The 27470-nt window shown below is 41.8% G+C and overlaps 2 protein-coding genes across 2 annotated transcripts; one reads left to right on the top strand and one right to left on the bottom strand.

Moving 5' to 3' along the window:
- Window positions 1-3429: 3429 nt before the first annotated feature.
- LOC134138419 (phospholipase A2-like) lies at window positions 3430-15966 on the top strand. Its single transcript, XM_062572036.1, has 4 exons — window positions 3430-3481; window positions 6465-6630; window positions 12902-13008; window positions 15803-15966. The coding sequence occupies exons 1-4, from the start codon at window positions 3430-3432 to the stop codon at window positions 15964-15966; spliced, it is 489 nt and encodes a 162-aa protein (XP_062428020.1).
- A 1118-nt stretch (window positions 15967-17084) lies between these two features.
- Window positions 17085-27015, bottom strand: LOC134138412 (uncharacterized). The gene is made up of 4 exons (XM_062572025.1): window positions 26861-27015; window positions 21485-21928; window positions 18366-18506; window positions 17085-17197 (listed from the first exon to the last, which is right to left on the bottom strand). The coding sequence occupies exons 1-4, from the start codon at window positions 26925-26927 to the stop codon at window positions 17193-17195; spliced, it is 657 nt and encodes a 218-aa protein (XP_062428009.1). The 5' UTR covers window positions 26928-27015; the 3' UTR covers window positions 17085-17192.
- Window positions 27016-27470: the final 455 nt, after the last annotated feature.

The following is a 27470-nucleotide window of genomic DNA, read 5'->3' as shown; positions in this document are numbered from 1 at the left end:
CTTGAAGAATAACAACCTCTGTGAGAAGAAGGACAGCCAAGCTATTACAGGAATATCTGACCTCTTGAACATCATTGAGTAAGCATTATTAAAAGCTTGTGAATTCTACTACCACTCCACCTAAGAGTTTTCCCTAGTAGCCCCTTTCAACAAGAAGCCCAAAACCATGAAGGATTATCATCTCTGCACCCAGGGAGAAAGGGAGGGCCATCTGCTTTGGTGGTGCAAACCAAGGGAATGCTGTTTTCAACAGAGCTAGTTCATCTGAAGAACTAGCCCTCAAACAGTATAGCTTGCCCCAGGCAAGTGACCTGAGGATCAAAATAGTTTATTTCTTATGAAGTTATGAAGAGCATTAATCTGACTATATAGCTCAGTTTATTGAGACCATATCTCATACCTATATGTGGTGCCTTTTGCTGGTAGTGAGAAGTTAAGTTCAAGTAGATAACATGTAAATACATGCGAAGTAGCAAGATCAGGGAATTTATTTTATTTCCCTAAACAGTAATAACATGCGCTCAGGATTCCAGTGCATTTACCATAACATAGTAAGGCCACAATTAGCACTTAATACTCTTTAATAAATATGCTAATTAATCTAGGCAACAGCAATTAGTAATTGCACAGATAAATAACAAACTCAACAAGGCAGCAGTATGAAACAATAACAATGAAGCAATACATTAATTCTGCTTTTCCAATTTAAGATTGAATTTGGTCACCCTTCCCTAACACCCTAGAGAACTCTTCTTCAAACATTGCACATATGTTTGGCCATCAAAGGAGTCTGTATTTCTTTATATTATATTTATTGCTGAACTGGAAAAAAAGTCTTATTTTGGGAAGAGAGGGCTGTGAGAAAAGGAAAAATAAAATTAAATTATGGTATGAAAATTTATAGTGTCTTTTTTGGCCAGGCTTGTAATTCAGAAAGGCTTTGTAATAAACACATTAAATGTAGGTATTCAAACCTGAATAGCTCAGATAAAGAAAAGCTGTAGAGGAGACACTTTGTGCACTCAATGACTGGCTTTGAAGACTGGTTCTTCAAAGTGATGGATAGGCTGTCAAAGCTAAGCAGCAGGTTACTGTCCCTACGTGGCAGCTCATTTTCCTCCCAGAGGTTCAGTTTCTCCATGGAGTGTAATTCCTATCTTTGCATCTGAATGTTAGCTTACTCCTTGCTCTAGGCTCTGATTTCCTTGCTTAGAGAGTTGGCTAATGTACTACAGACTGGAATTAGAGTGCAAGCCAAGCGATAGACCATGTAGACAAGGAGATTTAAACTTGAGCCCCAAGTTAGTAGGACTAAATATAACTTTTACACTATCTTCCTCTCAGTTCTTTAGGCACTGTGCAGTTACCAGCTTGCCCTCTGGCTTGGGGACCTCAAGAATCCAGTAAAACATCCACAAAGGTTCCTCACACCTTCACCTTGATAACAGGACCTGCCAAATATGTGTCAGGGACGGCGTTTGCTCTAACAATAGTATCTTGTTCGGACAGGCCCCACACTGCTCTTTAAAGCCTGCTGTCTTCACACTTCCCATTTTGACAATCTGGGCTGCACAGCCATAGTGTAAAGCACACCTGCCCTCGAGCATCCTCTTTCCACACCAGTTGTGTTCTTAGGGTAATTATTAACAGTAACAGCTCGAATAGGATTTGGAATTATTATTTCAGTAAATAGATAACTACCAAAGGGAATTTCCAGAGGAGGAGGTATAGCTGTACGGCTTTTCTTCGGCCCCTCTGAAGCTGCCGAGAAGCTGCAGCACTGAACAGCCGGCAGGAGTGCGTGCGTCTGGGCGTTCACGCGGTGTGCTGACCTTGCCTGCCTTCCCTGCCTGTTTCAAGCACATGGCCCATCGCAGGAGCAAAGCTGGGTAAGGGATCTCAGGCCATGGTTAGCCTGATAACGCTATGATATACGGTTATCATAAAAACTGCACTCATCCTTCTGAGCTCTCGGGAGTGGAAAACCCCAGAGCCATGTGGCTGTTGTAGTTCTAGCTCGATACCTCTGTGAGGGAAACGCTTTAACCAGCCCTGTGGTCTAGCTTGTCCTGTATCATTCGAGGTGCTAATATATACTGTTTCTTGAAATCTTACGTGACAGAGTGCCTGCTGCTGCAGTTAGACTCCTCTCGCAGAAGGCAGCCCTGTAACAACTTGTTGCTGACCTTTGATTCGAATAGCAATATTTAGCAAGCAAATATTTAAGAACATGTCATTAAACAGGGAGGCACGGCTTTACCGTGGGGAATTCTAGTAAGGAGTGCTGCTGAGATAGGCCCACACTGTGCAAAGGAAGGGACAAACAGCCTTCTTCCCCTCCTCTCCCTCCCCGGCAAAGCAACCAGCCGTGACCGTGTGCCCACGTGCTGTTGCCTCAGCCTCCCCTGGAGGCAGAGACAGTTAGACCCCAGCAAGACAGATGCTGCTCTGCCAAGCAAGGCCCATCACCAGCACGGCAGGAGTTTTAAAACCACAGAGCACTGTAGGTGTTGGTGTCGCAGGCAAAGCGACAGCGGCCATCCCCGCCACGGTCGTATCGCCTGCTGCTCCGATGAGGCGGAGGGCGTGCGGCAGGGAAGCTGCCTTTCCAACCTGGCTGCCCACAGCGGCTGCCCGGCGTGAGCAGAGCACGGGCTTGCTCCGGGGAACTCTCCCTCACCGCTCGTGGCTAGGAGCCGCATATGGACAAGTCTTTTAGAAATCAATTAGTTTAGGTCAGGTGCAGCAATAGGCCGAGAGGATATTTTCCCCTCTGGAGTGGCCCAGAATTAGCTTAGTTGGTCAGTTTATAATTAGCTACTTGCATCTAACAGTGTTTTTTCTGTTGGATTTTTATAGTTTTGTCTCTTCTTTTTTAAAAGTGAAAAATAATCAGTCTTAAAATAAAAAAATAAAAAATAAAACCCTGAAAGGAATTATCTATAAAAAGAGAAAATCCTCGCCAGGTTGCCACCGCAGCAGAAAACCCAAGCCACAGAAGGCACAGGGCAGGCTTCCCTTTTCCGAAGCCACTCAGAGGTTAACCAGGGTCTGTAAGCAAACAGCTTAGAGAAGGAGCCCGGCCGGCTTAGTGCCCCGGTGGCTAAGGCTGTCCCCGGGCCTGCCAGCTTAATGCCCTTCCAGCCGCCCCTCCCAAAGGCAACGATATGCAAATAGAGGCAGCCCTCCGCCCAGACAGGAGCCCTTTGGGAGGAAGGACTGGGCCTGGGCTCGGGCTCGGAGAGATCACCGAGGAGGGTGTTTCACTTCTGTGCCCGCACTCACACGTGTATATAAACCCTGGAGCAACAGTCTGGGAAGACTGTTACGGACGGCCACGCTTTGGTTCACTTGGCAGCGGGGCTCGGCGCGGACCCGGCCGCCAAAGCAGAGCGTGCAGGAGAGCGTGTGAACGGGAGAGATCTTCCCATGGAGTCACGCCCGCTGCTGCTGCTGTCGCCGCTGCTGCTGCTGCAGGCAGGTGAGTGCTACTTCTGTACCACTGCAGGGTGCCGGGCCTTGGGGAGGACCTTTACCTCTGTCCCTCTCCTTCTCCCTCCTCCCCCCCCCCCCCCCCAAAAAAAAAAAAGTAGAGTAGCTTCTTCTGTGTCTTGGTGGGACAAGTATGCTGTAAGCTTTGCTTAATTCACAGCAGACACATGTATGGTGTACGATTTGGCCAAGTAAAAAAAAGCGTCGCTCGTTTTTTTTCCAGCTTGATACTGAAGGGCTGTTTAAGCAAGCTGTATGCCTGCTTCATTTCCATGGCTGCTTACATAGCTGTTGCTATATAAACGTAGCTCATTTTCATTTTGGATAGTTTTCTGCTGCAAAGTTGTTGGTGCTTATTTTCCTTTACAGATGTGCCTCCTTTTTATACCAGTGACTTTGGAGCAAGCGATTTTTAATTCATATGAAGTTCAAATAAAGAAAAAAAAAACTTTTAAAAAGACTTAGCTGTGTGCTACCATAAAGCCTCTACACATAGAGGCAACGCAGTGATGAACTGTCAAGTTTGAGATTATCCCTGCAATACAATTTGAAGTAAAACCGAAAATGTTACATTAATCTAAAGCAAAGGCAGCCTGTTTTAACAAGAATGGGAAGTTTAAGTTGTCAGATCCTCTCCACTCACCTCTCAGCAGGTACGTTCTCTGCTACGTTGCCCCGCTAGTAGTGTAAATACTGATTGGAAATACTCTTAATGGGAGATGTGGCTACATTCAGGCTGCTGTAGAGGCTGACTTGATTTCAACAATTTCATAGCTGTGTTGGCTTGGCTGCCCACCACATAAAGGTGATTTCAGTTTTTGGTCAAGTATGTACACCTGAATATTGAAGCATACTTGCCGGGGCTGACCTTGCAACTGTAGCGACATGCTGTCAACTCAAAACTCAGCAGCTTTCAAAGAATGAAACGGAAACATCAAGCACTGCCTGAATACCTGAATTCTTTTGAACTCGTAGAGGATGCAGTGCCTTAAGAATTTTATGTGGACTCAGCTCCCCTTGAATGTTTTTCTCCCTTTTCAGGAATAGCTCTGCATTATAATTACCATTCTGTGATCCTCAGAGGCAACTCCAAAAGAGAAACGCTCTTTTTCCTTCCGAGTGGGGTACAGTTATCTTACATTAGCCTCAGCTGTGTTCAGCCAGTGGCCAACAGAGACCGCTTGAAGTCCAGCCGTTCTGTCTGAGAGGTCTGTGAAAGATACATAAGAAATGCAGACTTCTTGTCAGGAGGCTTAAATGTCTACAAAGAAGTTTTTGTTTCCATTGGAACATTTTCGAGGTCTGCAAACTGAAACAGGTTGAAAAAGCATATTTTTACCTGAAATCCAGAGCAGTTCACCAGTTCCAGTGGACCTCCCCAGGATTGCTGAAAGCTGAGCTTGCCTCTAACTCTAAAGTGGCCACTATTTACACTAGGGAAATAGGTCTTCTCTTTATTTTCTAGTAACACAGGTGTCATGTGTTTTTAGCAAAAATTCAGAACATTCAAGCACTGTTTAGAGGAGGAAGCTGTTGCTTTTTCAGGAATGTGCATTTAATCCCCAAGGAATGCCCTGAGAAATATAAGGAGGCTGTGTGAAACACCAAGACAGACGTATGAAGCTCTGCTCCCTTCAGAGTTCGCTGCTGCCAATTGCCAGGCTGAAAATGATACAGGAAAGTGCTCGTTTCTGCTTTGCACTTGGGCTGTGGTTCCACATTTAGCAAAGGCGAAACACTCCTGGCTTGTCATTAACGGAGACAGACCCTCATTTCTTCAGCAGGTTGTTGAATCAGGCCCAGAGAGAAAGCCAGAGCGCAAGATGAGGGGAGAGGCCCAAGCAAAGGGATTAGAAGTTTTGAAAGGAACACTACTGTTTTAATAATAGTATTGAGCCCTTGGGTGGTTTAGGGATTAATTAGTCCATGTTTGCACAGCACTTTGAGGAGGTCAAGTATGTTGAATTAGCAAGGGGCAGGTGGCAAGACAACTTCACTGAAGTGTTCCTGGCTCTGAAACATGATCACCCTCTTGATCCAAGCGTGCTGAGAAGTCCATCTGTTTACCCAGACTTTTCTTTTGAAATGGGAGGATGGGATGAATGTGAATTGATGGAGGTGGATGGAAAGAATGGATCAGTTAGGCAGTCAGTCAGAGGGCTTTAATACTGCTGATGAGTAGCTCATCTTTAATGAGGATTGTTTGTGATGCATGTTAGAGCAATGGAAAGTGCACTTGGTACCTCACAATAAATCCAAGCAATAAATACTGCTATCCGTTGCTATCATTATCATGTTAAGCATCAAAGTTTGTAGCTGAGCTTCGAAGTGGTTTGATATTTAGGGTCAGGGCGCTCTTACTTTCTGTAACAGTTACTGCAACTTAGAGTCTTTGGTTTATAAAGAAGTTGCAAACTAACATTTGAAATCACAATATTGTTTGAAAGACTTGTAACTCAAAAACCTCCAAATCAGTTTAAGTGGCTATCTACACGCTTGGGCCAACACAATCCTTTTTTCAAATTAATGCAACCAAGCTAATGTTACGACTTTAATGGAGACCAGTAATGGAAGCAGATGTAAATGTTCCCAGCACTTTTCAGAATACTGGATTCCAAACCTGGATTTCAGGATTCCAGTATCTTAGCAAACTCAGGCACTCGATTCTTCCCCAGGATTCCCTAGGGACTTGTAGCTATTCTTATATTCAAATTGATATGGAGCCTGTTTGAGTATTTCTGCATCTGCTTCCTCATTAGCTCAGCCCTCAGATAAGTCACCTGCAAAGTCCCCTTTGCAAGGTGACTGTAATGGTTCATCAGATTGTCAGGGCTGCACCAAAACTACCACTCAAGACCAGTATCTCCCTTTATAGCAATATCTCCCCTGGAAAGGAGTTCAAGAAAATCAGCCTGAGGCATTCTTTAAACTGTTCTTTAATCTTTGTGTCGTGCTGTGTCCTGTCTTTGCAGTTTGGAATGGTGCTCTGGGAAAATCCCATTCATTGCACACCAGAGGAATCATTGAATTGGCAGGAGCCATATCATGTGGCACGGGACGGTCTCCTTTAGCATATGTTGGCTATGGATGCTACTGTGGCCTGGGAGGACAAGGCTGGCCTAGAGATAAAACAGACTGGTAAGAGAAGTCTTAGCTATGTGCCCCAAAGCAGCTCAGATCTCTCCGTTCCTCCTTCTTTGTGGTCCTGTGACTCCATTGCCTTGTCATTGCCCAGGGGAAAGGGAACTTAGTCTATATAAAGTCTATATAAAGTCTTATATATATATATAAGTATATATATATATATATATATATATATATATACTTATATATATATATATATATAAGTGCTTATATATAAGCACTGGGTGATCATGAGTGATGACTCCTGTATCTCTTGGGCTTTGAAAGAGTATTTAGCCATCTTCCGGGTGAGAACAGAGTTCTTTGGGACCTGGTACTGTGAGGTGTGGAGGGCAAAGGAAAAACCAGGCTATGACTTCATGAAATAGCAGCATCTTTAGTCATTAGAGAATTAGCCCTGCCTAAAAAGAGAGATCTGACCAAGATTTTTGCAGGGTCATTTCACCCTCATCCTGAAAAAGGCATTGATGGAAATATTATTCTTTATCCTCTGGAAGAAATCCAAATCATTGCCAGGAGTAATCAAATCTATTGTCCATATTACTTGTTAGTTCACATTAAACCAAGCAAGAACAACAGGGTAGAGCGTAGTGTTATTTCCCTTTTCTTCTATTAGTGCTTTTTATTTCCAGGACTAAAAGCAGTGAATCTACGGGGTGTTTTTTGCAAGGTTTCTCTCTTGTACTTTGTGATTAGTATATGTGTGAATTTTAGCATTATGGACTCTTGTGCACTCTGAGCCCTTTGCTTGCAAGCTTGCCTGGTTTTAAACCTCAAAGACAGAGCGCGCAAATCTCTCTGTTTATCTACAATCAACAGGCAAGGTGTCAATGATAAATAAATACTGCTTTTGTCAGGAATGAAGGCAGCATGTAGTTCCCGGGTGAGGAAGCTGGCTGAACTTTTCTAGAATATTCAGCTATTGGAGACATTTCATATTTCTACAAAATTAAACTTTGACTGCAAAATTGGCAGGACAAAAAGTGAAAAAGGGAAGAGAAGATACTAAGGTTAGAGGCCAGCTCCTCTGTGGCTATAAAAGAGCAAATGTCCCTTAAAGCTACTGGGGCTGTCTTCATTAATGCAATGAGAAGTTTCACTGCCGAACACTTCTCTTAATGTCCACGGTTTATATGAGGCTTCCGCTGTAAGATAGTCAATAGAGAACTTACAGATAATGAGTAAATGACTACACAGTGTCATAGATTTCTGGTCCAGGGATTTTTTTTTTTTTCATTTTCAGTAATATCTCCTGATCTGCTTATAGCCATCTACAATTATATCTGTAAATGTGTTTATAATTTTTGTTAGCCATTTACTAACTCTTACAATCAGACCTTTAAAGTAAAACATGACTTCACTAATTTGGAGTGCTTCTTTTACTGAAGGCCTGATTTGAGCCACCTAGAAGCTATTTTTCTGGAGACGTTGAGTAACTCTAAGTTTAGGTGCCTCTGGGAGATGATAGTGCTTAGCCCTGCTGAAAAACAGAGGGAGTAAAATGTTCGCTTGTTCACCAGTGGGTGTTTTTGCTGCTGTTGGATTTCAGTGGGATATGGATTTTACACTAATGGCAGAAATTAAGGACTCTGCAACTGGAAATGTCTCAAAATACCAGTTTGTGAAAAGGAAGCTTAATCCTTTAAGAGCATTCACTATTGTTCTTAGCTGCAGTGCTTGGTATGGAAAAAAAAAAAAAAAAAGAAAAGAAAAAAGATTTTTAGTTAGCTTCTTAACTAGGAAGAATCAACAATACTCCACTACATCTAGCCCTAAAAAAATCCAGTTCTTGTTTGCTAGAGGAATATTCTGATATCTGTTACTGAGAACTACTGCAAAGATATTAGTGTGGTTGAGTATCCCACACAAATTACAATGGCCACATTACTTTCCCTATTTTCCATTCTAAAAAAGAAGGAAGTAGAGTGGTAAAAATACTGGCCTTGAGTAACAAACACTGTTCAAAATGACTCACCACCTTGACACTTCTACATTTGTTACTGAGCCCCTTACAAAAGGAGTAATTTTCATGTGAGTAATTCAGTCAATGTCTAGACAGGGCTAGAGTGCTTCTAAGCACTTCTTTTCTTAAGGGGGGAAAAAAAAAGCCATCCAGTGGGTAATCCTTTTATAAGGTTTATTCCACATACTGACTTTGATGTGGCATCTTTAGTAATTTCCTTTTCCTTTTTGTTCCACTCTCACAGTCCCTTCACTTCAAGAGGTAATGACATCTCTTCCACCTAAGGTCAATAGATTTGCTTCTCTTTTGTTTTTCTGTTCCCTTGGATTGCTGCAGCACAGTTAATATTGCTGTAATGCCTTCATTTCCTTCTACTCCCTTTTCTTCCTTCTGGAAATGTTGTTCAGCCAGAACAAAAAGGATCTGGCCACATATCTAAGATTTTGAGCCATTTGGCAGCCCAGGCAGAGAAGTAACAGCTCTTCTGAACAGGATGCTGGATATCTGCAAATCCCCAACAAACTAGCTCTTCTGGCCATGTGTGGCCAATTAATTCAACCTGGCTATGCCATGCTGGACTTGATGTACAGCACAGGAAATGCCTCCACGTTTCCGTGTAGGATTTTGCAGAAGGAAATGTGGGAACCCTCATTAATGTGAAGGAAAACTGTAGAAGGCTCAAACAGAAATTCTCAAGTAGGACCCAGTACTGGAACAGGCTGACTGCACAGAGCATCTGTGTTGTAAAATAGAAGTGAAGGTGCTCAGCATCTCCCTGGAAATACTGAATGCCCTGAAAAGTGGCATATATGACTCATCTAAGTCATGGTAAACACATAGGGAAGAGTCAGATTTTCCTCACTTGCTGAGCTAAAGCAAAACAAAAGGACAAGCAGTGGGGAAAGTGCTGTTAACATGACAAACAAAACGTGACAAATTCTTGCCTCAATGGCATTTGCTCGTTGCAGTGTTCTGGGTAGATGACCTCTGCTGGCCAGCCAGAGTTGTCTGTAGCCGTAAGAGCTGTCTTGTAGCACAGATGTGATTAATAGGTTGTTTATTAACTAGATGACACAATCGTATTTGTTTTTTCACACTGGTTGACCAGTGCTCAGCCAGACTGTTGGCTGATACTGTTTGACTTGGTCTAACTAAACATTACCAGGTTATTAAAAGCTTAACACTGCATTCTGCCTTTGGTGCAGGAACGGGCATTTCTAGATGGGACGTGACCGTCTGAAGACGGCAAAGGACAACAATAGATTTCCTCACTCTTAAATCCAAGGCAACTCTTTCAGAGCATCTAAAAGAGATATTTGCAAAATGTGGATCAAAGTCTTTTTGCTTTACTTAGGGTAAGCTAGGTGTCATTCTGCTGCAACTGGGGGTGTCATTGAGAGGAAATGGTGTAAGTGGCAGCAGAATTGTTCGCAAAGCCTGCAGTCCTCCAGAATTTATGCAATCCCCTTGATTTTGCAAAGCCAGCAAAGCAGCAGCTAGTTCTCACAGCTAGCTAGTACACCTCTTTAGTCCTCACTTAGTTGTCTTTGCCTGATTCACAGTCGATCTTTTGTCTCCTCCAGGATCTCTTCTCACTTCTTCGTCTACCTCTTTTTTCTGTTCTTTCCCTCTATCTCTCCACAAAGAGCGACTCTATCCCCTTGGCCCATAGGCTTTTAAGTCCTCCCTTTGTCTGCCTACTTTTGTATCATTCCTCCTCCTCGCACTGCTTCCTCAGTGACACCAGCTTCATTCATTTGACTACTGATTCACTCCTCAAATCCAGTGATTTGTGCACCTGACGCTTTCCCTCAGCTCAGCTTGATTTCTGACACCCACCTTGGCCTCTTATACTGTGCCTCACATGCTAGACACAGATGATTGGCCTGCTCTGTGATGTACCACCCTGACGATGGTTGGGGCTGTGCTGCAGCAGCAGATATTAGCCAGGGCACCCTGGGCTACAGCAACTCCATCAGAAGACACATCCGCCAGTTGTAGCTTAGTGCTGCAGTCGATCCCTGTCACATCATTGATACATTGCATAGAGATGCCTACATTAGAGGAAGCCAAGACTTTCAGATGTTTCACAAGGCTACAAATTTTTCTCTCCTTTGGCCTTTCACTTTGAACTTCTCCAGGGCAAGCTGCAGGACTGAGGTGCTGCAGACCAGTGAAGATCTAACCTACAGCCTGTTACTGCCATCATGAGTCCAAGAGGGCCTGTTCCGTGGGCTGAGTGAGCTCAGCCATTAGCAATTGCTGTATTTCCTTGAAGGAAAATACATAAATCCCCTGGGGCTTATTCCCATTCCAAAACCCTTTGAGTAGGTGGCACCGAAGCAGATGTTAATCTGTTACTGTTAAATTACATTTCTAGGTTTCAGAATGCAGTGAATAGTATGGTTGTAATCACGCTGGTTTCATCTTTGCAAGATGAGAAAAAAAGACTAATCTGAGGGATAATATTGCACTTTAACTACTAAATTAGGATTTCAATCAGTAGGGAAAGCATACTGGACTAATTCAGTGTGTCTGTAATTGCAGGTGATAAATGAAAGCTGAATTTGATCTGATTGGCCTGATTCTCCTGTCTCTTTCACATGATTTACCTGGTCTAGTTCCAGTGATTTTATTAGAGTTCACACCAGTGGGTGGATTTTTTTTCCACTTCGAAAATCTTTTTTTTTTCCTGTGCTTTATAACCTTAGATGGCACACCAGCCCTCGTATCCATGAACCAGTTTCTAAAAGGGCAAAATGCTCCTGCAGCTTGAGGTGATAAGTTTAATGATGTTCCTGAGTTAAGTTAATGATAGCTTTCAACTGCTGCCTGGAGAAGCCCCACTTCCTGCACAAGGGATCTTCATCCTTCTTGCAGGATTTTTCCATTTCCAGAAGGATATAATGGGAATCTCAGAGTGCATCCCAGATGCTTTCATTGGCTTTTCAGATACACTAGCCCCAGCCTTGAAGATAACCATCAAGAGTTTCAACTTGACTTGCTGATCTAGGGAAAGCAGTAGATCTATGCTGCCTTATGGCCAATTCAACAGCTTCTTGGGGATTCAAGAAGTTCTCTAAAAGCTGTCTGCTCTTCATTTCCCCCTAGTGTCAGCCTGTCTAAACTCCATAAAATTAGTAGAATAATTCCTCTGTATTGTCCCTATGATTTTCCAGAAACAGTTTCTGGGAAAGCAAGAGATCACTCTCCCCTGGCTCCAGCCTTTGAGGAAGAAATTGAAGAAATTCAAATTTTGGGGAAGAAATTCAAATCATTTCCAGGAGTAATCAAACCTGTTGTCTTCATTGCCTGTTAATTCACATTAAACCAAGCAAGAACAACAGGGTATTGCACAGTGTCATTCCTGTTCTCTTTGTTAGCAGGGAAGATGCTGTTATTCTTGTTGAAACAACCTTTGTTATCCAACAGAAAACTTCCGTAAAGGCGATTTTTTTCTCAGTGTATTTTAATTCACTAAACTACTAGAATAAAATATGTGGGGTCAAGTTATCCTATAAATTCTAAAGTAATCAATAGTAGGAATTATTTCACTGAACAGTATGTAATGCAGATATCAAGAGCTGAGCTAGTCTCCTGCAGCAACCCTCTCTTTTGTCAATGGAAAGCAATTACTACTTTTGAATGCATTATTTTTTACTTATTTTAGACCTCTACATTATGATGATATGAACTGTGCACCAGACATGTTTAATGGGAATCTAAATCAATAGCTTAGGTATAAGGATCTAAAGTTAATTGATATAAATCCCATTTTTGAGGTTGAAGAGTTTGTAGCCAGTCCCCAGAACCTTGGTGGGCCAAAGAGCCTTGAATTACTTCTGACATATCCGACTAAGCAGAAGAGCTAAGCCTACTTCTTACTGCAGAGGAAGGCAAAAACCATCCCGGCCTCAAATTTTGAGATGGGTTTAAGGCTAAGCCAATGAGCCATGATCACACACCTCATAGTAAAGCTTTTACTCCCTTTCAGTGAGTAGGATTACCGTGTTCTGTGCTAGGCCTGTGTAATGGCCACGCTGCATTTCTGAGGGCAAAACCTGGGGAGGAGAAACATATTCTTATGAGCAAATATGGTATTAATAAATTCTGAAACTTTATGAGCTTTTGTCATGATGCCAGGACACTCAATTCGTTAATAGACAAGTTACTGACAGGCCAGGGCAAACAGAGATGCCAGTAGCTGTGTGTGAATAGGGCATTCCTAGAGTTTGTGGAAACACCCCTGAGAAAAGCGTGCAGAATGCATGAGCCCAAATTCCACCTTTTTGTCTTTCAAAGGTGCTGTCACAGGCATGACTGCTGCTACGACAAGGCAGAGAAGGAAGGCTGCAACCCCAAGGTGCAACGCTACCAGTGGGTGTGCGAGCAGAACGTTGTGCAGTGTGGTAAGGAAATGACTTTGCTTGCATTGAGTTCATTTCATTCCCTCCTCCACAGGTTCACAGGCTGACATAAGAGCTTTGTGTGCCACAGGGGTAAATCTGCGCATGCTGAGATGGTTTTAAAACTGCTTTAGGCAACCTCCATTTTCCCCTGAGCTCTCTTTCCATTGCTTCCCTGGATCGCCAGACTTGCTGGCACTGAGGGTCCCCAGCTGGAGCTGGGAGGAAGGCTGGAGCCCCAACACTGTCAGTTCCAGGTAGTCTGTGTCTTCCCCAAGCTGAATAGCATGGGTAGGGCCTTGGAGCCCGCAAGCTGTCTTAGTCTCTCAGAGATGCAAATGCCTCTCTGGAGAATCTCCCTGTGCATTAAGTGTGCCTGTTCCTCATTGATGCCTTCCTACAACTGTGGAATAGTCTGTGACAATTTCTACAGGGGTGATGTTCCTGTGATAATTTTAGCCCTTCCTCCAGATGGACTGTTCACTCTTTTACTTACCGTTATATACTCCTAGAAAAGAATCATGCTATTATGCATATCTTTAATAAGACAGGTTAAATAGAGTACTTGCCTGCAGCTCTGCCTCATGTGGGACTCCTGCCTAAACCTCTGGAGTTCCACTGGGAATTTTGAAGCTTGCAGAACTGAATGCTCTGGAGTGGTTTCTTTTTGCTATGAAGGAACAATACTAGTTGTAGATGTCAGACATATTGGGTGCATAAGACATGTGCAGCATATGTCCTGTAAGAATGCACTGAGCTGCAGTTGTTCCAACCTGGCTAACAAGTATCAGTTAAACAAAATGTCATTAGTTGCTGAACTGATGTCCAGGCAATGCCTGAGGAGCATTTATTGACTGTTCTCCAGCAAGTATTCAGCAGGCTTCATTTCTTCTCATATCCCTCATGCAGAGAAACAACAGAAACATGCTCTGAAGGCAAATCTACCCTAGGCCAGAACACAGCAGGTTTTACTGAGGCATGAAGGTACAATGTCTGATCCCATTCAAACAAAAATGAAGAAGAATTTAATTATAAAAAATGTTTGCTGGGCCTAGAGGAATGATGTCCAGAAAAATTAGAAGCAGAATTGTTTGCACTGTCCATTCTACGTAAGAAGAAAAAAAATGCCTATCACCTGGCACTGAATAAGCACAGATGTTTTCAGGGAAATGAAATAGAAACTCATTTTACTTGAGACTTCTTCTCCCCATCTTTTGTTACTATTATGTGGTTTTGTTTGTGGAATGAAAAAAAAATTGGCAACACCATATTTTTCAGTCCAGATATGCCATCCACATGTAGACCAATTCTATTCGATAAATATCTGGAATACAGAAAAAGCTGTAAGCTGTCGAACCTTGTCAAAGAAATCTTTCTGCTCTAACAGGAAAGACTGTCAAGCCAGACTCTACAATTGCATTCATGTTAGATTGGCAGTGGCTGGCATGGCACAAGGAGAACTTAAAGAGCAGAGGGCAAGGAGAAAATCAGGCAGGACTGACAGCTAAGAAAAAAAATGGACTTAGTGTTGGCTCCTCATCAGTGGAATCCAGGTTGGCCTCTTGGAACACAGTTTACTAGTTTACTTTTCAGAAAAGTTTGAGAAATGTAAATTCTTCTTACTTACCAGATACAAGGCTGATCCAGCAAAGCCCAATGAAATCTGGAAAGATTCTTACTCACTGCGATTGGTTTTGGAGCAAAGCCTATGGCATGAAGTCACATTTTAAATTATGCCTAGTGCTGGGTTTGAAAGATGTTAGATAATTTGTAGTAGCAGCCTCAAATAAACAAGGTGCTGTGCCTTTAAAGATTTAAATATATCTTTTCTATATAAATACAGATAGGCATAGAAATAAATGTGAACAAATATAAATATATTAAGGTATATCAAGATATACAAGTACAGCCTAATGGCTGTATTTAGGCCATCTATAGGTGAGATGGGATTTATTAATCCAAAATCAGATAGTTGTAATGTAGCCATCTAAGCTAGTTGTTTTGATGTTCCTTTTCTTACATAGTCATGTAGTTACATAGTTAGCTATATATGACTATAGAGTAGCTAACTATATATAGTTCTTTATATGTTATTTTAATCAACTGCTGTAGTTTTATTCATTCATAAAACTCAAGTATCTGAACCTACTGAGAAGTTCCTTGGCTCCTCTGCCTTAAAGAGAGAGGTCTAACTCTTCTAAGAGCAATTTGTAGAGCATGACTAAAGGATGCCCATTGGTGCTTCTGTGCCCTTAGATTTCCAGATGTCACATCCTCTCCTGAGAACGGTCCTTGTGAGATACTCTTCCTTTCAAAGCAGCATTCTTCATTTGAAATTGGTCTGATTTGCAGAGGTAGGGTAAAAACAGAAGTTGGCTGACTTCTGGAAGACTCCAGCTAAGCTAAAATAGTTTTCTTCTTTTAGGTTTGGTCACTGAACCCCTTGCTCACACAGCTCTAGAAGCAGGCAGTGCTCTATACTGAGCAGATTTTATAAGCATTGCTGATTTATGATTAGCTGCTACTTTCTTGTGCTCTTGGTCATAGTTAAGACTAGACCCATGGACAGAGAGATGACAGGGAGGATCAGATCTATGCACAAAATTACATATTGGTCCTTCTCTCTTCCTGTTCACACAGTTTGTGATTTTCTCCCAAGTCATTTATTCTTGCCTCCTTTACCTCTCCTCAGAGCCTGTGTTCTCTAATAATTGCTTTACTTGTTCACTCTTAAAACCATCTCTTCCTTGAGTCCAATATAGAATCTCTCATTCTCTGTTCACATTTTCTTTTACAGATAACCTGACAGACCGATGTGAAAAAATGGTGTGTCTGTGTGACCAAGAAGCAGCCAAGTGCTGGGGAGCAGCCCCTTACAATCCACACTTCATCTTCTGGCCAGACTTTTTATGTGGACAGACTCATCCCACCTGTCATTTTGGATATGGAGGACCAGAATAGTCTTTCTAGGACCTTTTCTCCTAACCCTTTTAATTACAAGACATTGGAATAAAATTGTTCCTCTTTTACCAGAGCTAACAGTAGTGTGAGAGAATTTGTATTAGCCCAGTGTTTATGGGGAGGAGAGATGGGGTAAAATATGTGTTCTTCATCTACTGAAGTAAGGATAAGGTCCTGCTCTGATTGATGCCTTTGCAGAAGGTAAGGACTTCTGTGACACCCCTCAGTAGATCTATGGTGAAACAAGGTTTGGTCTGGAGTAGTGAACACTGAAAATGCTTCTGAGGAGTGTTTAAAGGTGGGCAGAGAGTTACACTGGGCTATTTCTGTTGTAAGGCCAGCAGGAGTAAGGAGACTTGCCAATAAGCACACACAAACTGTTAGATGCAGAAGAACATATACTTTTCACCTGCCACATGCATCAGGCCCTGAGGTACTGCAATCCAGTACCAATACTGTCATGTTCCCTTTCACTGCCTGCCTGGGAATCAGTTATTATCATGCCAGGAAACTAGGGCCATGGAGAACATTATTCATTCAGAAATCTGTCATCTTTTCTTTTTTTAAAGATTATTTGAGGCTTATATTAAAACATTGTATTTTCATCTGAAAGATTAAAATAAAATCCCATTCTGTCACCCAGAGGTAGTGTTCAAACGGGCCTTCTCTGCTGGAGCAAGTCACCATGACAAGAGCCTCTGTACCAAGAAGTGCAAGCAGATAAGAATGACAGCTGCACCCATGGAGGCAAAGCATTTGGGGTGATTAGCATGAGATTTCCTAGGGTGGATGCTAGAAATGGGGCAGCCTCGAGAGGTCACACACCCAAACTTCTGTGTCTTTTTAAGGGTAGCTGACAAACCTGGAATACCACCTTTTAAAATAAGAAGTAAAGGGAAATACCCAAGATATCTCATCACAGTCTGGATTCTGAGATACATGACCAAACTAAGTGAGGCTTTAATGAATGATAATGCAAATTCCTTTACAGAAGTCTGCTCTGGTCCTTACTATAGGAGGATGTTGAATATGCTACTGTGGTTGTTCAAGCTGCAGGAAGAAGAAACATACTTAAAAAAAAATCCCAAAGATAATGTGTACTGAGGTGAAGGCTTTTATTAAATCTAGAGATCCCTTTTGGCTTACAAAGCATGACAGGTTTTTCCATGTAATAAACTGTTTAGTCTTTGCATCGTCCAGTAATTCCTGTAATGCTGCAGACTGAGCTATGCTGAGCGAGAAGGAAAGGAGAGAAAGAGTGGTACAGAGTTAGTACAACACAGCGATAAACCCTTCCAAGGCTCTCTGGCAATTAAAGATGTTAGCAAACTCTGTTCATTCAGAAGTTTTGTATAAAGCGATATTGTGTGGGAAAAATCAGCATGCACTTATGTGTGCTTTGCTCAGCGAGGGCGAGCGGGAACAGAGCTGCTTCGCCATGCCCATGTCCCCAGCCAAGCCGGCCATTGGGTGGCGGCAGCGCTCCAGTGAATACCAAGTGCAGCTCCTAATTAGTCACTTCGAGGATGGGATTTTTTACAGGAGGTTGAGTAAAATTTTGAGAGCCACAAGGAGAGTTCCAAATAGCAGGGCTCCCCTTTTTGAAATAGAATTGAGCCTTTCAAAAAAGCCCCATTTAACAAATCTTGCAGTCAGCTGACCTCTTTCTGAAATGCAGACCACATCTTGGGCTGCACAAAATGGAACTAAGCTCATTTCAAAATCTGGCCTTTGGTGTCAGTGTACTATTATTAGACCAGCTGACAGAGTTGAAAAAACCAAGCAAGCTTTCAGGCAATCAGCCTCAGGTCATTTCTTTGGCTCATGTGTGGGGAAAATATCCCATGTGTGGGCTCACATTAGCCAACCAGATCAATTGATCTGATAAAAGATATTCTAGGCTTTACAAACCACATCTCATACATATGCTTAGGCCATCATAGCTTTTTTTGCATGCAAGGTTTGTAAGAATACTGATATGAGTATTTCGTTGGTGTGAGGAAAAATGGTCTTTCACAAGAAATCTAAAAGAACCCAACATGACCCAAGACATTAAAAGAAGAAAGTGTGTCTCATTGAATCAGTCTTTGCTGAAGGTAGCAGCTAAAGAAGATCCTATTATTTTACTTATAGGTGACTCTTTAGGTCTGCACACGAAACTACATGTAACATAAACAAAGAGCTATCTGAAAAAAAAAAAAAAAAAAAAAAAGATGGACTATAGAGCCATCCCTGTTAAAGTCTGATGCATACTGCTTATCTCCTGAACCAGATCCCTTACCTGACCAGAGGTAAGTAAATGGCTAATTTCTGCTTCAGTTGAAAAGGTATCTTGGGGAATAAGTTATTGGGTTTATCTTTTTTAGCAAGTGACTCTAGATTTAGTTGTGTGCTCCTACCTTGGTGAGAGCCTTGTTTCATGCAGAGGATACACCTCCTCAACTGAGGGGTTAAAACAATAATTAGAACCACCAGGCCTCCGATACCAGCAGCCACAACCGCAATGATTGTTCCAATTGATTCTTCTATACCAAACAAGCCTAGGGAAGGAGGAAAGGGAGAGAGCAACATAAGACATCTTCCAGAGAAGTACATGCAATGTAGATGGCACATAGTTTCCTGCAGTGTCTGCACAGGAAGCTACTTGTTATGATATTGATTATACTGGTGTCTTGTTTGACATGAAATCATGGGCTTGTACAGGGGAGAGAGTATATTGCATCACAGAGTTATTGATTTATTTCGTTCTTATGTAGGAAGCTGCTATACTTTATGGAGATGAAAGGATATGACAGCCCCTTTTCTATAGCAATCTCCACTAACAGCTTGATGCTGTGGAATGACAAAAGATGCTGCTGCTTGAATTAATGGGGCTTGTGTGTGCATGCTCTGTTTTCAAATGGGGGAAAAAAAAACTTGACACATTTTGAGAGAGTTATCAGTTTCCCTGTCTATCTCCAAAGGAGAGAGCACTGAACTGGGGCAGAACTCTCAGAAGTTCTTTGATTTGTTGCTCGTTGAGACTGTTGCATGGTAGAGAGGGGATGATCCCTTTATTTCTTTCAGAAAAGAGCATGTCAGCATCCTTCTGACTAAAGGATGCATCAGGAAAAGCCTTGGGTCGGATGAGCACAGTTGAATGAAGCCTAGCCCCAGTCCCTAAATGTGCGCCCATCCTGACTCCATGTGTGCTTCAGAGATTCCTCAGCAGACTTAGGATGACAACCGGAGAGCAGAGCATGGGCTTTTCTCCACAGCTGGATGCAGCCAAGATACACACCCTGTGAGAAGGATTATGGGAATTTTAATTAGTTTAATCAGTCCTTAATCCAGGACACCTATCTTCAACTTCCACAGGTATGACTAAGCAAAGGAAAAAGATCTATACAGAACGTCATCTTAACACAGCTTTAACCTAATTGTTCTTCTTCCCTGCTACAATTACAGACAATTACACTGGCCAGGGAGAAGACTTTGTGAAAGTACTATGAGCTACTGAGACTATGAGACCAAGCCAATGGGAGGTCTCACAACATATGGTTTAACTTAGGTATTTAACACAGCCCCACCAATACTTGCAGCTCCATGACCAGTCATTGTTCATAACCGAAAGTCAAACCTTTTGCACAAGGGCTAAAAAATTTGTACATACAGCAACTGTTTGTCTCAGATTTCTGATCATCTGGCCACCCATTCACAGGAGTAGCTACTTTGTGTTACTTAGTTGAACTGACGACATCTAGCAGCTCACCAGTAGAAGAGCTGTAGCTCCTCCTCAGTAAAAGGAGCACTGAAAGGCACATTCTGCTGATTACCAACTCTCTGCTTCCTGAACCTACAAGTGGTAGAGGCAAGTTACCAGAGGTTTTACTACATTGAAGTCTTTCATAGTGAACCTGCCTTGCCACATTTGCTACTGTGTAGAAAAGAGACAGAAGGAACACAAAGTTCAGGAAAGGTTTGTTTGAAGGAACAACCATAAGGTTGTGGAATAGGTAGTAGAAAGAAATATTGCCTGGCTCAATGAGAGATAGTACATAGAATAGTTTCAAAAATAAAGAATTTCTTTTTCACAAGGAAATATCTTATTGTATGTATCTGCACCAAAGGAGGAGTAAAGCTGCAGCTTTTCAAACAAGAATGGGCAAAGCTCAACCAGTTCCACCCTCTCACATACAAGGAGGCATCCTGTAGCTGAAACCCATTTGTGGGGCTGCTCCTTCCTTCCAAAAAGTGAAGGCAATGTAGGTGCTGTAAAACAGTTACTTACTTGCTTTACTTCAAAAATATGTCATTTGCTTCATGTAATGGACTAGTAACAGAGTCACCTAATTTCTCCTATTAATTTAGATATGTTTTAGGACAGCCTGGATTTGTGATATATAATTATTCTTTATGAACTATATTTCTCATATTCTCTTGTCCATTAATTCAAGCATAGTGCAGAAGCTGTGTATTCCACCTTCTTGAGAATGCAGAAAGACAATTACACTGGCCAAGGAGCAGACTTTGCAAAAGTGCTACGAGCTACTGAGACTATGAGACCAAGCCAATGGGAGGTCTCATAACATACATGACTAAGCCATTGCAGAGGCATGATTTTGTTGCCTCTACAGAGCTACACTTAAATTGAGTAGTCCTATAAAAATCAGTAAGAGAGGAACTCAGGCTCTAAAGGACCAAGGCCTAGCTCAGTGAGCTAGAAGCTTTGATATATGGGGGAAAATAAGGAGGAAATGGCATATGCACGATTTACTCTTAACACAGAAGGCACTGTTTATTGTTAATTAGATAAGATAACAAACCCTCTGATCTGTTCATTTGTTGGGATTGGAATATGTTTAGCCTAAATGAAAAGGAGAGCTGGTTTGACACTTCCAGCTGATAAAGGCAAAGCAAGTTACTTCATCACTTAACAGGTCAGGTGCCTATGTGAAGGCTAAGAAAAAACAGCGTTGCACATTTCATGATACTTTCATCTTAATGTGAATGAAGCTAAGCAAAACCAATAAAATATGATCCTCATGTTTGTCATGGGATTACTTATGTCCTCTACAGTTAAAGAATGAATATGTAAACTATTGGTTTGTAGAGAAATAATGTCAAAAAGAGGAGTTTGGAGTTGTTTCTGGGCATCATATGAATGACACGTCATTCGTGTGATTTCTGCCAAACAGAGCTGAGAATACAAGAAAACTTGTCTGACTGTTTCATTCTTGGCACTGACTTTGATTTTCATGATAAAATTATTCCTTCTTTTTTTTGGTTATAAGTGTCCCTCCTTACGATAAGACCTGTGTGATCGATTATAGGGACAAGCCAATTGAAATTAGCCAGCCAGATAAAAGGCATGAGAAGTGGCAATGAGCAATTACTCTCTGTGAAACTGTCCTTAGAGTTTTGCTAGCCCATATCCTCTAGAGGTCAAACAGGGCAACTTCCGTCTTTCTGCAAATGTGTATGCCAGCTTTGGAGGAGGAAGAAGGAGAAAAGAATAGAAAGTAACATCAAATATTACCCAGAGCCCTCCTGATCCTGAGCTTTGTACCGTTTCCTGTTACCACCTTCCCATCTGGAAGCGTAACTGCGCAGAAATAAATACCATGGTCACCGGTTGTCACATTGAGGATCACCAAAGAGGCATCGCCCTGGGACAAGTCTCCACTCATGAAAATCCTGTTGTTGTTTGGCAAGATGGTCACATTGTTCTCTAGCAAGGTCATCTGCCCTTTTTCATCTTCTTTGTACCACTTCACCATCAACTCAGACAGAGAAGAGCTTTGTGGGCTGTTAAAGTGGCAATTTAAGACCACAGTTTCACCCTCTTTTGCTTTTTCCTTGGCTGGTGTTTGAGTCACGGAAAGGTGCCATGGCTCCGGTCTTGTTGCTAATGGAGGCTGTGCTGTTGTTTGGGTTACAGCTGCACTCTCTGTGCTTGCACTTCTGCCACTAACACCAACATCTGTACCAGAAAAGAGAAAGAAGAAAAGGGTTGAGCCTGATAGATCAGAACAACTGTCCAGCTGTTCCTGATCTAGAACCACACCAAAGAATGACTCTTGGAATTAGGACTTGCTGGTAGTCACTGTTACTATGATATGGATTTTTTCCTAATTTCTGCTTAGATTATGTTCATGTGTACTAATAGGCCATTCCCTGAACCTATTGCCTTACTAGAGGCAGATTATTGTCATTGTCCAATGGATTTGGGTGAAATTTGGAGAGTATATTCAGCCACATTTCCACCATGAACTCTGACCTGCCCCTCTTTCTTCACACTCCAACAAGCCTCTGGGCCTAATGTTCCTATCTCAACTGTCTTCAAGCCAAAGCAAAAAAATGAAGGAACCTCTAAATTATAGCAGCTCTGTTCTGACAAGTACAGTGAATATGTGTGCATCCTAATGCAAGCGTCTGCATCCAAATAAAAATATCGTGACCTTGGAATTTTGGCATGTGACTTCCAGTTCAAGGGTAGAAAAATTTGAAATTGTGGAAAGAAATCTTATTTTTCAAGGTTTAAACACCCAGCAGATGCTATGAGCAGGCTTGGGAGAAGGCACTTTAGTGCTCTGTGTTGATACTGAGAATATTGGTGCAAGTGAGTTTCTCTAATTATAATGCTCTCTGTCAGTGAAGGCTAAAGAAAGATTTTATAACACAGGAACTCCTAAAGATTATGTTTAATCAATTTAAAGAGAGGATGTGATTTTCAAAGAGGCTGAAATTGATGAGAGTTACTAGGCTTTCAACACATTTGAACATAGTCACTGCTGACATGTCTGTATGAGAGATACCAGAGAGAGAAAAAGGGAGGAGAAGGCATGACTAGCAGAGCCAAGGAGAGATAGGGGTGAGAGGCACTGGCTGAAATATATTACACATCTGCCTTACAGATAAAGCTCGGAAGTACAAAGATGTGACTTGCTTTTCTGTTTGGCTTGCAGAAAGATAGTTGAGTTGTTCTGCCTGGGCAGCCCACTTTCTGAAACTGTTTTTCGATAGCTTAGACTTTGAAAACTTGCAGCATATGAAATAGCCAACCCCATTTTGACAACTAACATCCTGTAAGATACAGAAGATGCATCTGAAGACACTGCCCAACTGTTACATTTTAATAGGCCTCCAAGCAGTACACTGGGTGACATCTATTTTCTGTGAAGAAACCATATTATCCTGCTACTCTTGGTTACAAAAATATAGACAGCATGCTTATACAGAGATTTAAAACTGCCTTCTCCCATGTAATGGCTAATCATAGTATCAAACAGCCTCAAGCTAAGGGTGGTATGAGTTTATCTCATTTCTGGAAACAAGCCCAGGCTCAGAAGATGAGATTACTTGCTCTCTCAAATCCCCAGCTGGAACAATAAGAGGGAAAAACAAACTCTTAAAAATAAACCAACAGCAATTACCCAAAAAGAGTTTAAAACCAATTTTTGGTAAAGTTTCTTCTGTTGTTTCATTTTCTTTAAGTAAAGTAGCCTCCCTTCACACCAGCTGGTGCCTTCTCAAGGATTCCAGGCTGTTCGACAGTGAGATCTTGATTTTCCATTGAGCCTTTTATGGCCTTTCAAAGGGTGTGAAATGCTATTGTTTGGGTCTGGTACTGCTTTACAATCACAATAGCCTCTGTATGCTCATGGGTGAATGTCTCAAGGCAGTGGACAATCAAAACTCTTGATGATCTGTTTGACGGTTGCTTGAATGGCTCCTCCAGGCATGCGTCTGTACGAAATCACAGCTGTATTCATAGTTACTATTATTTATGACTTGTATGGGAATAGCACTGATAATTTCTGACAGACAGCAGGGCCTCGGCTGTTCTAGATGCTTTATAAAAAGTGTACAGAGTTTACAGTTGAAATATCAGACAAGGGACAACTCATGGGTGCAAAAATTTAGGAAGCAGAAGCTGGCTACAAAACTGGGCAACAGCATAGCATATAACATACCTGCTGTCCCAAAATGGCTTACAAGAAGTGTCCACAGAAGTCAAATGCAGCACCACCAAACCCAAACCTGTCAATCCTCAACAAAAAGCTTTTTTTTCATCAGAAACCTCACAGATCTCCAGAACAGAATTATTTCAGGAGATGGTCACTGTTTGCACCACCCTTTTGTCAGGAATGACTTTCCAGTGCCAGGCAGGGATGTTGGTCAAAGTGTGAACGTGGGCGAGAATAGAAGGAGGTGAGCTGGTTACCCCACACTTCTCCCTGTACTCCCATGAGAGGACAAAGCAGAAACATGCAGTTGACAGATACTTGTGGGATGGAGCTGTGTTGGACCAGCAGTCTAAAAACACAAGAAAGAAGGTCTGGGAAGTACTACACAATGAGAAATTTCTGGAGTTTTCTTGTCCGGACTGCACAGCACCCTCTCTCAGCCCAGACATCTAAATGTGAGCTCCTGAATGGTGAAACTGAGAGGCAACAGATGCTCTTCAACCAGCCCAAGAGCAGTCTCAGGAAGCTCTGCCCCATCAGATCTCTAAGTGATTGAAAAGGGAAGAAACAGTCACAGGAAGTCTCCTATCTGATGTACCCCATGCAAAATCCAAGTTCAATCATATTCCCTCGGTTCAGGGGAGCACAGGAACACCCCAAGTTCATTCTAAACACATGAGGGGAAAAGGGATTGCACCATCTTACTGCCTCAGTGTCAGTATTTTGGCCTTGTAACTGGAACCCTGATCCGTGGGTATTGGATACCTGAGAATTAGGGACCCAAATACTACTGTATTGTACTGGAGGCAATCCCCTAAAGTGAGTAGTCCGGACATCAGATGTAATATTCCCAAGTTCACACATAATCTTACTGATGAGCTCACTGGAGCTGCTCAGGGGAAACTGAGGTTGAGATTTTACTTTTCCAGTTAGATTACATTATAACATAATGTATGACTACTGAGTCATAAAAGTTGAAGTAATTTGACAAGGTACTTTGACAAATTACAAAGAGTAGTTGATGTATTTGACAAAGTTGAAGGTAGTTCGATCAACCAACAGTCTGTGCATCAAATATTCTGATATGACATATTTGGTGATTTGTTAGCATGTATTTGAGCAGGTTTTGTAATGAATACTCTGTTAAAATCCCTGTTCATCAAGCATTAGCTTCACTGGATACTGCTGCTTCAGACAGAGCACTGGTATATTCAGTCAGAGCAGTGAGTATATTGCTAGCTTGTTTTCAGGGAAAGACCAAAGAAAATCTATTTAATTCTCATTTCTTTACTACTTCTCCACTACAGTGTGGAGAATGTGTATCATTTTACACAGTCACTTTTTTTTGGCATAGAGAACATAACAGTGCAGAAACAATGTGCTCTGATGCTGTCTCCGTTCAACATGAGTTTTATTTGTACCTTCTACGATAGAATAACTGGTCATCTGTGTTATCTCACATCTTTGATTCATTATATATCATGTAACTTACAGTTAACTAAAAAATCAAAAAGTTTTAGCGCCGGTTCTGTTTGGTGGTTTCACAACACAGCCTCTACTTTTCTTTTTTTGATCTTTGTTTTTTTTTTTTTAAGGTTGCAAAACTGGAACATACTACTTCACTGATATTTAAACACACAATGCCCTTATCATATTGGCATCCGGGAGTATACCATGCCAAATACCTTGTTGACTCTGCTTCAAAGCCCTTTTTATGTCTATTGCTTCATTAGTAGAGTGATGTGCAGGTCCCTTGTCATATGGGTATTAGGGCTCAGTTCCCCAGTAGGAAGAAAGGTGAGTTTTTTTGGTGAAAGTACTTAAAATTTGGCTAAAAAGAATAATGAGAAACACAGCAGGGATGATCTTATCTTGACCTGGAAAAATAAGTAGATGATCTAATTGGTCATTGTCATATAAAGTTGGTATTTCAGGCCAGTTCTCAGCCATGACGGGGGGAAAGCTCTCTGGGACTCCCTGTAATGTAACAATGTGCTCCAGATTTGACGGTACTAACTGGGCATTTGCCAACCCATCAGCCAATCCTTTAAATAATCTGCAGGTTGATACTTTCCTGTATAAGGCCACATCATTGGCTGTGACTGAGAAATACACAAGGCAGGCTAGAGGAGGTAGAGATGACAACAATGAAAGAATAAAATATATGTGTACTCTCTCCCAGTCCTGGAAGTGCTAACTTGCTGTATGGTCTGGACAAGCACAGCCTGCAAGCTTCTTTTGCCAGCTGCCAATTGCATTGGAGAGCCAAGGTGGTAGCTACAGGCCAGTGCAAAGTTTGATCTTTCTAGTTGTGTCTCCTCTCCTTTGTTCATGCTTGGTAGATGGAAGAGAGGTTGATGGTAAATAGGACTCAATTTCTATCCCACAAAAAATCCTCTCATGCTGGAATGACCATCTTTTGGATGGCTTTACAGCCACTCAACTTCACACTCAACTTGTGCACTGAGGGTGATTTACAACCTCTATCCAGTTCCCAAGTGTGTATGATTGAGTGATCAATGGCTGCACATAATTCATCTTTATTTATATGACTTTTGCCCTGAGATGAGATTAGCTTTCACAAATGTATATGAATAACTACCTTATGAGAATAACTGGTTGAGAATACATCAGAAAACCAAAATAGAAATGAAGCTTCTACTAATGATCACACACAGCCTTTCTTGAAAATGTACTCTTTCTGAAAATACAAATTTCACCCTAGGGATCCAATTCATACAAACATTTATGTTAGCAATACAGGAACATATCTACAAACAAAACAATGTTTTAATGCAGTGTACGGCACTGGATATAGTTTTCCTGCATCCTGAGGAAGCCCTCAGGGGTAAATGGCTTTTTGAAAAACAGAAAAGAACCCTTCAATCTAAGCTCTAGAAATAAGCTACATTTCTTAAAATTAAAGAAGGGTTTTTGGTACTTACCCAGCAGTAAGAAGAAGAAGAGTGAAGACATTGCAGCCCTACAGAGCTTTCCAACGTACTGGTTCATAGTGCTCAAGTATATGATCTCAACTGTCTTTCCCCCTCTCTCTTCAGTAGTATGGGCAAAAAAAGTATGTGTGTGTTGTTGCAACAGGAGCTCACATTGTGCCCAGTGAATGTCACACTTACTAAAGTTACCACAGCTTTGAGTTCACAGTGCTCTGCTTGCTGCCTGGATGACAGCCACATTTTAACTTATAACAATGACTTCCCAGGGGCTGTTCTAATCTCTCTCAGAGAAGATGCTGAAAATACTCTAAGAGCAGAGAGAAGATAATATGTTCTTTCTTGCTTTGGCCTTATATAAACCAGAACTTTGGGCTGAGTACAGATCATTCAGCTATTCAGGAGAAGACCGCTCTTCTGCTAACTCCTCCCTAGAGAAAGAGAAACGACAGAGAGCATTGGCTTGATTTTCCTAGCAGCTGGGCTCCTGTTATTCTTACTGACCATATAGGAAGCTATAGGAATTCAGACTCTTTGTGGCTATATTCACTCTGTGTATATAGCTAAAAACATCCCCAAAGATTTTTTTTTTTCTCAGCAAAGC

This window comes from Rhea pennata, chromosome 1 (genome assembly GCF_028389875.1).
Source record: "Rhea pennata isolate bPtePen1 chromosome 1, bPtePen1.pri, whole genome shotgun sequence".
Taxonomy (NCBI): Eukaryota; Metazoa; Chordata; class Aves; order Rheiformes; family Rheidae; genus Rhea; species Rhea pennata.
This window is presented reverse-complemented; position numbering and strand designations above follow the sequence as displayed.

What these genes read in the sequence shown, in the direction of transcription:
- LOC134138419 (XM_062572036.1), top strand. Translation starts at nt 3,430, where the DNA reads ATGGAGTCACGCCCGCTGCTGCTGCTGTCGCCGCTGCTGCTGCTGCAG. An exon ending in CCTAGAGATAAAACAGACTG is followed by an intron (nt 6,631 to 12,901) that starts GTAAGAGAAGTC and finishes TGTCTTTCAAAG; the next exon opens with GTGCTGTCACAGGCATGACT. An exon ending in GCAGAACGTTGTGCAGTGTG is followed by an intron (nt 13,009 to 15,802) that starts GTAAGGAAATGA and finishes TTTCTTTTACAG; the next exon opens with ATAACCTGACAGACCGATGT.
- LOC134138412 (XM_062572025.1), bottom strand. Translation starts at nt 26,927, where the DNA reads ATGAACCAGTACGTTGGAAAGCTCTGTAGGGCTGCAATGTCTTCACTC. An exon ending in CTTCTTCTTCTTACTGCTGG is followed by an intron (nt 21,929 to 26,860) that starts GTAAGTACCAAA and finishes TTTCTGGTACAG; the next exon opens with ATGTTGGTGTTAGTGGCAGA. An exon ending in CAGGATCAGGAGGGCTCTGG is followed by an intron (nt 18,507 to 21,484) that starts GTAATATTTGAT and finishes CTCCTTCCCTAG; the next exon opens with GCTTGTTTGGTATAGAAGAA.